Source organism: Bufo bufo, chromosome 4 (assembly GCF_905171765.1).
Source record: "Bufo bufo chromosome 4, aBufBuf1.1, whole genome shotgun sequence".
Taxonomy (NCBI): domain Eukaryota; kingdom Metazoa; phylum Chordata; class Amphibia; order Anura; family Bufonidae; genus Bufo; species Bufo bufo.
In genome coordinates this window covers 48856252-48870763 of record NC_053392.1, presented here as the reverse complement: position 1 = coordinate 48870763, position 14512 = coordinate 48856252, and the positions used below count along the sequence as shown (strand labels likewise).

At 43.4% G+C, this 14512-nt stretch overlaps 1 protein-coding gene across 6 annotated transcripts in view; it reads right to left on the bottom strand.

Moving 5' to 3' along the window:
- PKHD1 (PKHD1 ciliary IPT domain containing fibrocystin/polyductin) overlaps positions 1-14512 on the bottom strand; it is a 625550-nt gene that overhangs the window by 223468 nt on the left and 387570 nt on the right. For all 6 annotated transcript variants that reach the window (XM_040427208.1, XM_040427210.1, XM_040427212.1 and 3 more), the window contains 2 exons: positions 9697-9756; positions 7590-7718 (listed from right to left, as the gene is read on the bottom strand). In XM_040427208.1, coding sequence (XP_040283142.1) covers positions 7590-7718; positions 9697-9756 — 189 coding nt within the window. The remainder of the gene's footprint in view (positions 1-7589; positions 7719-9696; positions 9757-14512) is intronic.

Below are 14512 nucleotides of genomic sequence, written 5' to 3'. Positions count from 1 at the left end.
CTGATGTCTGAGGGAGGACGGAGTTTTGGATGAGGGAGGACGGAGTTTTGGCTGATGTCTGACAGAGTTTTGGATGAGGGAGGACGGAGTTTTGGCTGATGTCTTAGGGAGGAAGGAGTTTTGGATGAGGGAGGACGGAGTTTTGGCTGATGTCTGAGGGAGGACGGAGTTTTGGATGAGGGAGGACGGAGTTTTGTGTGAGGTCTGATGGAGTTTTGGATGAGGGAGGATGGAGTTTTGTCTAAAGTCTGATGTAGGAGGGAGGTTTGCCTGACGGAGGATGGAGTTGTGGATGATGTATGAAGATGTCCTAATGTGTATGCTGTACAGCAGCAATTTTTTGGGGGTTTAGCGGTTAGGCCAGCCTTACGAAGGGAGTCCACTACAGCCTGCACTTTGGGTAGGTGACTTTCCCAGTCGGTACTGTGGATGACAATATCGTCGAGGTAAGCTGAAGTGTGCCGACGATGTGGATGCAGCACAATGTCCATAAGCCGTTGAAAAGTGGCGGGGGCACCATGCAGACCAAAGGGTAGCACCTTGTACTGATACAGCCCCTCAGGCTTGATGAAGGCAGTTTTCTCTTTGGCAGTCTCCGTTAACGGCACCTGCCAGTACCCTTTCGTGAGGTCCAAAACAGAAAAATACCGGGCTTGTCCTAACCTGTCGATAACCTCGTCCACCCGGGGCATGGGATACGCATCGAATTTGGAAATCTCGTTCAGTTTACGAAAATCGTTACAGAACCGTAAGGTCCCGTCTGGTTTGGATATTAAGACTATAGTACTGGCCGACTCACTTTTAGACTCCTCGATGACGTCTTGTTGCAGCATTAACTGCACTTCCTCCGAGGTGGCTTGTCACCGAGCCTCGGGTACCCAGTATGGTTTTTGGCCTGAGGTTCCGTGACAACGTCATGCTGGATTGTGGAAGTGCATCCAGGGAGGTCTGAGAACACATCCGTGTTCCGACTAAAACTCCCTGGCCTCCTGAGCCTGTTTAGAGGAGAGGCTGTCAGCAACTTTTACGGTGGCAACCGCTTTCCTTGCATCAAACAAAGGGGCCGGAACCTCTCCCACTAGAAAACTCGGACGCGGACTGCCTTCTGTAGAGGTCTCCCTATCCTTCCACGGCTTAAGCAAATTAACATGGTAGATCTGTTCCGGCTTTCGCCACCCTGGCTGGTGTACCTTGTAGTTTACATCTCCAATATTCTTGAGTACCTCGTAGGGCCCCTGCCACCTAGCCAGGAACTTACTGTCCACAGTCGGTACCAGAACCAAAACCCGATCACCTGGGTTAAAGATCCAGACTCAAGCCTGCCAATTATAGACCCGACTCTGGGCTTGCTGAGCTGCCTCCATATGCTCCCTAACAAGAGGCAAAACGGTCTCTATCCGCTGTTGCATGTTGGTAGCGTACTCCAGGACACTTTTATGCGGAGTGGGTTGCTGTTCCCACACCTCTTTGGCTACGTCCAACAAACCGTGAGGATATCTGCCATATAGCAATTCGAAGGGAGAGAACCCGGTAGAGGCCTGGGGCACCTCTCGCACAGCGAACATGAGATAGGGTAGAAGAAGGTCCCAGTCCTTCCCATCTTTGGACACCACCCTTTTAAACATGGTTTTTAATGTTTTATTAAACCTTTCAACCAGACTGTCCTTTTGCGGATGGTAAAGAGACATCCGTAACTGTTTGATATGCAGCAACTTACAGAGCTCCCTCATGACCTTAGACATAAAAGGGGTCCCCTGGTCAGTCAGAACCTATTTAGGTAGCCCCACTCGGAAGAACATTTCCATTAGCTCCTTAGCTATCAGTTTAGCCGATGTATGGCGCAGTGGCACCGCCTCCGGGTACCGAGTGGAGTAATCTAGGACAACCAGGATGTGTTGGTGTCCTCTAGCGGACTTCGGTACTGGGCCTACGAGGTCCATCGCGATTCGCTCAAAAAGTACCTCAATGATCGGGAGAGCTACCAGGGGACTGTGGAAAAGGTGCTGGGGGCTAATTGCCTGGCAGGTTGGGCAAGACTTACAGAATTCGTCCACCTCTCTAAACACACTGGGCTAGTAAAAGAGTTGTAGTATCCGGTCCTGTGTTTTCTGCATTCCCAGATGCCCCCCCAAGAACATGTTAGTGGGCTAACTCTAACACGATTTTGCGATAAGCCTGGGGCACCACTAACTGTTCAATATGTTCACCCCGCAGTTGGTTTACCCGATACAACATATCCTGATGAACCACAAAACGGTTGCCCCCGGTTGTTGTGGTTCCCCATCTACTATTAATACATTTCCCCAAGCTCGGGATGGGGTTGGGTCTCGGTGTTGTCCAGTACCAAAATTATCCCCAGAGACATTAAGGTCGGCCAGCTCAGGCCCCGGCGGCAAGTCCTCTTCATCTCCATCCATTACATTCAGTGGGGTCGTCCTCCCCTCTTCCACCGAAGTGGCGGTCACCCCTACCACTGGCCCTTCGGCCTCGGGTTCCCAGGGTTCTTGCATCCCCCTGGAGCCAAGCCACTCTGCTGGGGTTACCCCTGTCTCATAGGTATCAGTCACTCTCATAGCAGGCCACAGTGCCGGGAAGTCTCTCCCTATTATAGGTTCGTAGTGTAAATTTGTCGCAACTGGCACTTCGTGAGTCCACCTGCCGGCCCCTGTGGTTAGAGACACCAGGGCTGTGGGAAAGTCTTTTAAGTCTCCATGGATGCACATGACCCCGACTTTCCAGCCAGTATACTCCGCTGACTGTACCAGGGGAGCCCTTACTAGGGACACCAGACTCCCTGAGTCCAGCAGAGCCTCCGCTGGAGTGTCTCCCACTTCCACCCGGCACAAATGGTTTAGAGTTTCTGGGGTACCTGCTGCACACAGCTTCCTGGCATATAACGACTGACAGTAGCCATAGTTAGTATCCATTGGTTCCACCTGATGTGGACAGTCGGCTCTTACATGGACAGGCTCCTGACACTGCCAGCAAACTATCGGAGCCAGGTTCGTAGGGGGTACATCCGGGTGGGTTTGGTTGGTACAAGTCGCAGGGTCTGGGATGGAGATTTACGGGGTTTGACTGCCCCCCCAAAAAGAACCCCCCGTAAGATTCTTAGTAGCCTCGTAGCGCTCCACCAGGTCCACCATTTACAGTGCATTGCCAGGAGACACCTGGCCGATCCAGTGCTGGAGAGGGGGTGGCAGAGCCCTCCAGAACATATCAGCCAATGGTCTATCCAGCATAGCCGTGGGACTTAGCACATAAGGCTGTAGCCATTTTTACAAGAAGTGAAGTACTGTAAGTCATAATACTTGGGTTTTGCAGGCTTTGTCGGCTTAAACCCCCACTGATGTACCCGCTGGGCCTGGACCAACACATTCACCCCCAATCTTGCCAAAATATCACCCTTTACTTTTTGGTAGTCGGCCGCTTGATTGTCGGGCAAGTCGAAATACACTTGCTGGGAATCGGATGCCAGGAACGGAGCGACGACCTCAGCCCACTGGTCTCGGGTAGCTTCTCCCTGATGGCTACTTTCTCATACATTGCCAGGTAGGTTTCGATGTCATCTGCGGAGGTCATCTTAGGAATCGCGGTACGGACTGCTTTCCAGGTATTGTCGACGTTCGGGGTTGCTCCTGCTGTCTGCAAAGCCATCACATGTTGTAGCAGCAACTAGTTGGTTTCCTGCTGCTGCTTATTAGCCTTGCGTTGGTGCAGGTTTGTCTCTCACTGCTGAAGATTAGCCTCCGTGAGGGCCTTCACAACAGCCTCCATTTTGTCGTGGGGCACTGGTTGTAATACAGCTGGTTTAATGTACGACATACAACTGTGCCTGGAAAAATGCAAACCAAAAATATTGCGTTCACGCCAGCCTCACTGCTCTTGCCTGCGTCCTCCACGAATTGTAGGGATTCGCTCTGGTAGTTAGGATAAGTGGGCGCAGTACAGAGGCAAAATACAAGTTCGTAATTCAAATTTCAGTGTTTATTCACACATGATGCCAAAAACAAAACGTCACTGGTGTTACTTCACACCTAATGGCAAGTTAATATAATAAAAGTCACCTTGGTTCTGCCTCAGAAAGTCCAAATACAGGCTTTAGGCAGCCTGTTCCCCTGACACACGGGTCTCCGCTCTCCAGCACAGGCCTCAGATCCCAGCACACAGACCTGGCTTCTGAGCCCAGCTGCCTATTTAAGGACAGCCAGGTGCTGCCAAAACCCGGACCGGCACTTAAAATCTGGTCCGGTATTTGACCTCACCTGGCTGGAAATCAGCCCAGCAGCACATGCTGGGAGGAAAATACCAGTTTTCCCAGACCAAACCTTTCACTGTGTCACACTAGGTTTTTTTAACCATCAGGGGTTCAGAAAAGCTGGGTGACAACTCTTATATCATTCACCATACAACTAGGCTAGTTTATCTTTTAGGAGTCTAGTAAAGCTAGGTGACAACTCCTATATCATTTACCATATAACTAAGCTAGTTTGCCATTTAGGGGTGTAAAGTTGGGTGTAACTCCTACATCTAAGTTGATTATCATTCAGATGTTTCAGAAAGCTGGGTGACAACCAAGGCTGAATTGCCATCACGGAATCTTGGAAAGCTGGGAGCCATTACACAACTAAATTGTTTTGCCATTTAGTATTCTGGGAGAGCTGGGTGGATCTATTTTTAGGAAAACAAAGTGATGACACCTAACATATTACACAAGGTGGATTTACTATTCAAGGGTCTTGGAAAAGTTGGGTCATAACCCCTGCGTTATTAGCCAACTAGATTGGTTTCCATTCAGTGGTCTGGGAAAGCTGGGTGACAAATGTTGTGTCATCATACTACAAGGTGGGCTACTCATTCTGGAGTCTTGAAAGGATGACTTACCATCTAGGCAACTTGGAAAGCTGGGTGACAACCCTTGTATCACTACACATCTAGGCGTATTTACCATTTGGGATTATAGACAAGCTTGGTAACAACTCGTGTATATTTAAACAAGTAGATTTATCTACCATTCAAGGGTGATGGAAAGTTGGGTCACAACCCCTGTAAAGGAGCAATAAATATTAAAATTTTGGTCACCTCAATTTTTATGATACAGAACACCAAATTCCCTGCATAGGGATAAAATTATGTCTTACTGCAGGCTCCACTAGGGGGAGCTTATTGAAGACAGGCTTTACACCTCCTATTAGTTCTAAAGTGAATGTGTCAAGTTCTTCAGCAGTATTCATGAACTAGGAAGGATGGGCAATGTAGTTTGTTCCTTGTTGAAGGGGATGTGCCAAGTTTTGAAGTTATCCCCTATCCTTGGTGGCGGTCAGACCCCTACCAATTCCAAGAACAGAGGTCTCAAACCCCTGATCTGATGGAGTAGCAGGTCGAGCATGTGTCCTGCTGCTCTGTTCATTATCTATGGAACTGCTGGAAATAACTGAGCGCTGTACTCATCTATCTCCAGCAGTCCCATAGTGAATGAATCGTGCAGGGCACATGCTCGACCAACCTCCGTTGGGGGTCCCAGCAGTCAGACCTCCACAAATCAGTTAGTTATCCCTTGTATGGTGGATAGCGGATAGCTTCATAACTTGGCACAACCCTTTTATAGGTAATGTATTAGATATGTTCCACTAATACAACTCTATGCTATAGCGCTCGCCTCCGACTGATCACGTGATCACTGTGTGCAGGCATAGCAGAGCTGCTGGGTCTTAGCAGATGCAGATTAGTTTTGCTGGTGACAGGACAGGGGGTTGGCTTCCCCGTGTAACTTGGGCTCCATTGAATGCCCCAATCACAGTGGAAAACTACAAAATAAAAAAGAGGACATGTAAATGTCTCCAGGAAAAATAGATATAAAGTACAAATAAAAGTCCGTGCTGCCACCCTCTTCCCCCAAGACTGACAAACATAGCAAACTTATCTGAATAATCCATCCTTATGTCATTTGCAAATTTTCAGATTTAAGGACAATAATAAAAAAATATATAAACCTGGTAGCACAGGAAACTACCTCTTCTACCAGGCCCCGCAGATGGCCCTGCACTACCACAATTATATAGCGGTATTATTTAGTTATTATACAGCACTGTATGATATTATTATTTGAGCACTGTATATAAGGTGCTATTATTTGAGCACTGTATAATAGTATTATTTGTGCAGTGTATGTATGGTGCTATTATTTAAGCAATGTATGACAGTACTATTTGAGCACGGTATCATAGTATTATTTGAGCACTGTATGATGTATTGTTTTGACAGTATTATTTAAGTATTATATGTATGGTGGAATTATTTGACCACAATTTGGTAGTATAAGCATTTTTTGCAAACCCATTGAAATTAATGAGTCTGCATCCTATCTGCAAACAATGTGTATCGGATGAGGACAAAAAATACGGTTGTGTGAATGGGGCCTTAATAGAGAATGGTGTAACTAGCAAATTTCTAAATCACTTCATTTAGAAAAATCCGTCTGCATCCACCTGAAAAAAAGCTGTAAAGTCATGGCCACTAGGGGTCTCACTTCTAGCTAATGTTTAGCCTAATCCCTGTTGTCAGGCAAGATGCGTCCCTAGTAACAGAAACACAGAAGGCAGCTGAGAGGAAGTGGGGGCATGTCAGATCTAGCAGAGATCCTGAGCCCGAAAGAACTGCTTCTACACAACTTTGGAATATCATAGGAGCCTCCTGTGTGTCTGTAAGTGTGATCTTCACCTCCTTATCTGTTCCAGAGCTGGAAACAAACATAGTGAGATGTAAAGGAAAGGACGTCACAGCAGTACAGTCCTGGCATATTCCACAGAAGGGATACTCCCCCTGCTTCTGAGTGAAATGCATCTAGCTGTGCAGCTAAAACAATGAATAATATGGCTGAAAGAAACAATAGGGTAACCCAAAAAGGAACTGTTCCTTCACAGTTATGATTGTGCAAACTTTTTTTGAAAACTCAAGTATGCTTTAACATAATAAAACAAAAACAAAATTAGGCAACATCATATTATAGCATTCAGAAAATATAAGCTGCCATACAGCCGCCATAAACAACTGATGACATCTGCAGCAGGAATGCCCAAATTTCCTTTCTGTGTGACATTTAGAAATGGAAACGTAATGAAACTGCTTAAAGTAAAATTCCCTATTTTTCCTCATGGAGAAGATTTGCTCTATACTCCTAGATTCACATCCCTCAGATTGAGTCACTGGCATAGTCTGAAATCTGTTTTACACCCTGCCCTTGGAAATGATGCTTGTGCCCATTTTCTGAGGTCATCAATCGTAACTGATCAGATAAAAGTTGTATTTTTTAACTTTAATTCCTCCACAGCCGGGAGAGATTTGCAGTTATTTGCCAACTACTTTACAGATATGATTCATATCCCCCAAATTTATTGCTCATTTTCAAGTGTCCTACATATGTGAGAGGTAATGTATTACAGATGAATCCCAGCAGAGACTGGAGGGGCCTGTAAATTAACAGCAAGCAGGACGCCCACAGCCAGGAGACTCCTAGTCATAACATCGAGACAGTGGTGGAGCTGAGATGGGGTGTCGTAGAATACTTGTTTGAGATGTTGTGCACTTACTGGGTAGAATGATCACATCATCTCCTGCCTGTGGTATGTTGGAAGTATGTCCTCCCCAGCCCTCGCCGACTCCTGCCCAAGACTCCGGAGAGGACCACCTCAGAACAGGATGTGGCACAGGGCTCGGTGCTATAGTGCAAGGAATAAAAAATATGACTTAGAGGGTTCTTAAAGGGGTTCTCCAGGAATTAAAAAAAATGAAATATTATTTTACAATAAATATATTCACAAATACCTTTAATTTCTTAGAATGGCTTGTTTTGTCTAGGGAGCAATCATTAGGAGAAATAAAATGTCCGCCACCCTACCAGTACACACAAAACCTGTCCTAATCACACAGAATGGACAAGTTACTTCACCACATTGAGCCATAGTGCTGCCTCATCCTCCTCTCTGCTCTGCTTGTCAGGAATCATGATCCTGATTACAGGTGAATCTCTGTGGGAATGGAGATGATGAGGAGACATGAGAGGAGGGTGAGGTGTGGCTAATGAGCAGCAGCACTTTCTCCATTACCACAGTCTGTCCTGTCCTTCCTTTCTGTATTTCATGTTGTAGTGTCCCACTACGTAAGGGTGGGCACTACACAAGGGTCAATTGGGCCACGTTGTTCCCTGCCTCCTGTGGAACATGGTCATTGTATTTTATATAGCATTTTAATGTATATTGTCATGTTATTTATGTTTATCTCCTGTGTACCAGGCCTGTAGGGGTGTAGCTCCTCCTCCTAGACAGTAGAGGGAGCTAGGGAACCCCCTAGTATAAATAGCCAGGTCCAGACCAGAGAGGGAGGGAGTGGATTTTCAGAAGCCAAGTGTTGCACCCTAGCCAGAGGGTAGCTGGGATCCAGCCTCTAATATGCAGCTAGACAGTCCAGGCTTCTAGCTTGCCACCAGGAGAAGAGGTTACCTCATGAGAAACCTGAAGTTCCTATAAGAGTACAGAGCAGAGCCATTATTCCAGCCAAACAGAGAGCTGAAGGGCAGAAGGATATATTCAAAGCAAGGAGACATATACCTGAGGAAGTTTTCCCTAACCAAGGATAAAGCCAGCAATAGGGCATACGGGCCTTGGGATAAAGACACACAGGATTCTGAGGAAAAGTGCAGCCTGATCTGTAATTGTTTAACCCTCCGAGTATCTTGCAAGAACATTGTGCCTGCCAATTGCTATAAAGCCTGCATGTTACTACTTACATATGGAATTATCACCAAAGACTGTAAATAGTTAACTGTTTCAGTAAAAGGAAGTTCTGGTTCACTGCAACTTGTGTTCCTCAATTATTCCTACCATCAATCGGTGTGCAACCGTTACCGGCACTGGCGTCACAAACTTAAAGGGATCTTGCCACCGGCACATTAAACCTGCAACACCCAGGGCACCTCATCTACCATCGGCCTGGTCCCTATACATTGAGAGTGCCCCAGAGGACTCCTGTGCCAGCCTCTCCATCACTGCTGTACGCCTGCCCAGGGTTTATGAAAAACTGTGAGTACCAAAGACACCCTCGGTTAGTGAATACCCCTGTGACCTCACCATTCGCCTCACCCTGCAGGGCTGCGTACTGCAATGTCTCTTAATAAACAAAATTTCCCAGAGATTCAGCTAAAGTTCTTATCATCTGTATTCAGGATCATAATCCCTGACAAATAGAGAGGAGAAAGAGGATGAGGCAGCTCTTTACCTCAGTGTTGTAAAGTAACTTGTCCTTATGTGGGATCAGGACAGGTTTTGTGTGAACTAATGGGACAGCGGCCATTTTGTTATTTTGTTTCCCCTGATGATTGCTCACCAGACAAAACGAGCCATTATAAATAATGAAAGGTATTTGAGAATATATTTATAATAAAGTAATATTTAAGTATTTTAATTTTCTTAATTCCCGGAGAACCCCTTTAACATGTCCATATATCTGTACAGAGGTTGATAAAAAGCTTGAATATCCCCTTACATACAGATTCAATTTGGACCGCACACAGGCACCACTAGAGGGAGCTCACTGCATATGGTTTCTACATCGAGCGCAATAGTACACAGTTAGCTCCTCTGCTCCTCCTAGTGGTGGCCGCAAGCAGTCGGTTGTTCCTTTGTTCCTCATAGTACTCACCAGGCGTTGGCTGAATTTCTTCTGCTATGAGCTTTACTCTGACTTGTCCTTCACCTGCAACTGTAACGGGAAATAAATATGAAGCTGTCTTCACATTGTACACATCATTAATAGGATCCAATAAGTTATAAATGGGTTATTTGGCTGATTATTGGGTATTGAGTCAGGACGCACTGAGCACCACCATACTGAGCACAAACGGTACAACCTTCTCAAATAATGCCTCCACACAGGGCATAAATAATGTCAACATACATGGCTCAAATAATACAACAACCTGAAATAATGCCACTATAGAGTGCTCAAATAATATCCCCATACAGTGATCAAATAGTACCACCATACAGTTAAAATAGTACAACCTTTTCAATGCCACCATACAGTATTCAAATATTACCAAACATACAGGGCTCATATAATACTACAAGCTGAAATAATGCCACTATACAGTGCTCAAATAATAGCAAATTGCAGTGTTCATATAATACAGTACTTAAATAATTGAACCATATATCGTTTAAAAATGCTACCATATAGTACTTGAATAATACCGCTACACAGTGTTAATGAAAGGCACCATACAGTACTTGAATAGCACTTCACAGACTCTATCTAGGGAAGTGACATCACATTCATCGGTCACATGGCCTAGGTGCAGCTCATTCCCATTCAAGTGAAAGGGGCTGAGACGCAATATCCAGCAGAGCTGCTATTCAATGGACTGTGTGGTGCTTGGTAAGCTGCGAGGAGGCCTCTGCGCTCACAGAAGCACTGTTGCCTCCTCAAACAGCTTATCGATGGGCGGTCCCAAGTGTTGGACCCCCAACGATCTGATATTGATGACCTATCCTGAGGATAGATCATCCATATCAGAATCATGCTTTGGTTGGTTTTTAATTAACCACTTCCAGACCGGGCCATATAACCCCTTCCTGACCAGGCCTAATTTTGCAAATCTGACATGTGGCACTTTATGTGGTAATAACTTTGGAACGCTTTTACTTATCCAAGCCATTCAGAGACTGTTTTCTTCATGTTAATGGTAAATTTGAGTCAATATGTTTTACCTTTATTTATAAAAAAAAAAATTCCTAAAGTTAACGAAAATGTAAAATAATTCACTGTTTTCTAAATTTGAATCTCTCTACTTTTAAGGCTACTTTCACACTAGCGTTTTTCTTTTCCGGCATAGAGTTCCGTCACAGGGGCTCTATACCGGAAAAGAACTGATCAGGCATATCCCCATGCATTCTGAATGGAGAGTAATCCGTTCAGTTTGCATCAGGATGTCTTCAGTTCAGTCGTTTTAAATGATCAGGCTAAAGAGAAAACCGCAGCATGCTACGGTTTTATCTCCGGAGAAAAAAACTGAAGACTTGCCTGAATGCCGGATCCGGCTTTTTTTTCTATAGAAATGTATTAGTGCCGGATCCGGCATTCAAAATACCAGAATGCCGGATCCATCCTGCAGACCTTTAAAAATAAGAAAAAAATAAATACCGGATCCGTTTTGCCTGATGACACCGGAAAAACGGATCCGGTATTGCAATGCATTTTTCTGACTGATCAGGCATTTTTCTGACTGATCAGGATCCTGATCAGTCTGAAAAATGCCTGATCAGTCAGAAAAAATGACATGCGTTTGCATACAGTTTGCCTGATCAGGCAGGCAGTTCAGGCAACGCAAGTGTGAAAGTACCCTAAGACAGATAGTGATGCCTCATAAAATATTTATTAATTAACATTCCCCTTTTGTCTACTTTATGTTGGCATCATTTTAGTAATGTAATTTAATTTTTTTAGGACGCTAGAAGGTTTCGAATTTTAGAAGCAATTTTTGAATTTCAAGTAAACTTTTTCAAGGACCAGTTCAGTTCTGAAGTCATTTTGTGGGGCTTACATAATAGAACCAACCCATAAATGACCCCATTTTAGAAATGACACCCCTTAAAATATTCAAAACTGGTTTTAGAAATGTTGTTAACCCTTTAGGTATTCCACAGGAATTAAAGCAAAATAGAGGAGAAATTTCAAAATATCACTTTTTTTGCAGATTTTCCATTTTAATAATTTTTTTCCTGCCACACATCAAGCGTTAACAACAAAACAAACCTCAATTTTTATAACCTTGATTCTGCAGTTTCCAGAAACACCCCATATGTGGTCGTATACTGCTGTTTGGGCACACGACAGGGCACAGAAGGCAAGGAGCGCCATATGGTTTTTGGAGGGCAGATTTTGCTGGAATGGTCTTTGGGCACTATGTTGCATTTGAAGAAGCCCTGAGGTAACCCCCACAGTGAAAACCCCCAAAAAGTGACCACATTTTGTAAACTACACCACCCAAGGAATTTTTAAGGGGTGTAGCGAGCACTATACTCAACAGTAGTGTTGATCACAAATATTCGAATTGCTAATTTTTATCTCGAATATAGGCACTTCGAGAATTTGCGAATACTTAGAATATAGTGATATATATTCGTAATTTCGAATATTCGAGATTTTTTTTTAATCAGTACACATGATCCCTTCCTGCTTCTAGCTTGTGGGCCAATGAGAAGGCTGCAATATCTTTGACTTTAGGAGTAGTGTTGATTGCGAATTTTCGTAATGCAAATTTTCGTAATGAGAATTTTCGTAATGCGAATCAATGAGATCGTGAAAACTCAGATCCAATTGTATAATCTAACCCCCAGGCATTCCCATGGTGACGGGGACTCTTGTCGGGGAGAAGTATGCCAAAGTGGAACAACTGTACAGATTTTTAAAAAAAGCTGAATATTCTAAAAACAAATATATTAGTTTTTTAGAATATGTGTAGTATTCAAAAACAAGAATATATATTAATATAGTGAATATTCGGAAAAAAAAAACGAATATAGAGCAATTAAGCTAATATAGTGCTATAATCTTCTTTGTCTAATAGTTGTAATTTTTTTCTCATCTGAAATTCAGATTGGAAAAAAATGACAACTATTTAAAAAAAAGATTATAGCACTATATTAGCTAAATTGCTCTACATTCTTTTTTTTTTAAATATTCGCTATATTGCTATATATTCTTATTTTAGAATATTACGAATATTCGAAAAACGATTATATAGCACTATATTGAATATATTTGTTTTTTAGAATATTCGTCTTTTTTTCCATCTGAAGTCATGATTCCTCCCTGCTTAAGTAACTGGGGGTTAGAATATACAATCGGATCTGAGTTTTCACGATCTCATTGATTCTCATTACAAAAATTCTCATCACGAAAATTCTCATTCCGAAAATTCGTATTACGAAAATTCGCAATCAACACTACTCCTAACGAATATTCGAATTTACGAATATTCGACGAATATTCTACGAAATATCGCGAATTTGAATATGACACCTGCCGCTCATCACTACTCAACAGCTGTTTCATAGAATTTTTAATACTTGGGTGTGAAAATGAAAAATTACATCTTTTTTTACAAGAAAATGGTGCTTTAGGCCCAAACTTTATTTTTCTACAAAAGATACCGGGAGAATATCTCCCCCCCCCCCAATTTGCTACCCACTTTCTCCTGAATACAGTAACACCCCAATTGTGGTCGTAAACTGTTATTTGGGGATACGCCAGGGCTCAGAAGGCAAGGAGTGGCATCTGGATTCTCTAACATGGAATTTTCTGTCATGGTTTTTAAGTGCAATAGCTTTTTTTATTTTTTGTTGATTGAGCTGCGTGAGGACTTATTTTGTGCAAGACAAACTGTAGTTTTTATTGGCACCATTTTGGGGTACATTTGGCTTTCTGGTTGATTTTTAGCTCATTTTTGGGAGGTGAAGTCACAAAAAAAGCAGTTTGGTGTCATTTTTCTTCCCGTTCACTTGATGGGGTAGATCATGTGATATTTTTATAGATCCGGTCATTACGGATGCAACGATACCAAATATGTCTAGTTTTTTTTTTTTTTTTACATTTTACACAATAAGAGCATTTTTAGAAAAAAAAAATCATGATTTTGTGTTGCAATTTTCATAGAGCCATTTATTTTTTTATTTTTATGGCTATGGCCTTATGTGGGGGCTCATATTTTGTGGGATGAGGTGACGTTTTTATTGATACCATTTTGGGGTAAATACGACTTTTTGATTGATTAACATTATGTTTTTTGGGAGGCGAGCTCACAAAAAAATCTGTTTTGGCGCAATGTTTATTTTTTAAAAATTTTTTATGGCGTTCACCTGATGGGTTAGATCATATGATATTATTATAGAGCCGGTCGTTGTAGATGTAATGATACCAAATATGTCTATTTTTTTTTTTCTTCTATTCTTTAAATAACGGATTTGGGGAGAATTTTTTTTTAAATGTGAAACTTTTTATTTTTTACATTTTTATTTTACACTTTGTGTCCCCCCATAAGGTCATACAAGACCTCTGGGGGACATTTAACTTCATTTTATTTTATTTTTTCACAATTGATTTCTCTTTTAACTGGGGCTGACATAGTAAACCCAGTTACAGTGGAAATACACCCCCCAGAGAGGCTGTACAGCACTATACAATGCTGCACAGCCTCAGTGCAGGGCTGATCGAGGTCTGTGGAAGATCCGACAGCTCCTGCACTCTCCCGGCCGCGGCGGTCACATAGCGGGTATAGCGCTTCTTGATCTGTATACACAGCGCGCATTCCCTGCCTTCACCCTGGGGCGCCCTGCTGTCACTGACAGCGGGCCCCCCGCGCGGCAGCTGCATGTTTAGCGTGTAGCGACGTTTCAGAACGTCCATTCAGAGAAAAACCGACCGCCCAAAGATGTTTGTAGTCAATGGGTGGTCGGGA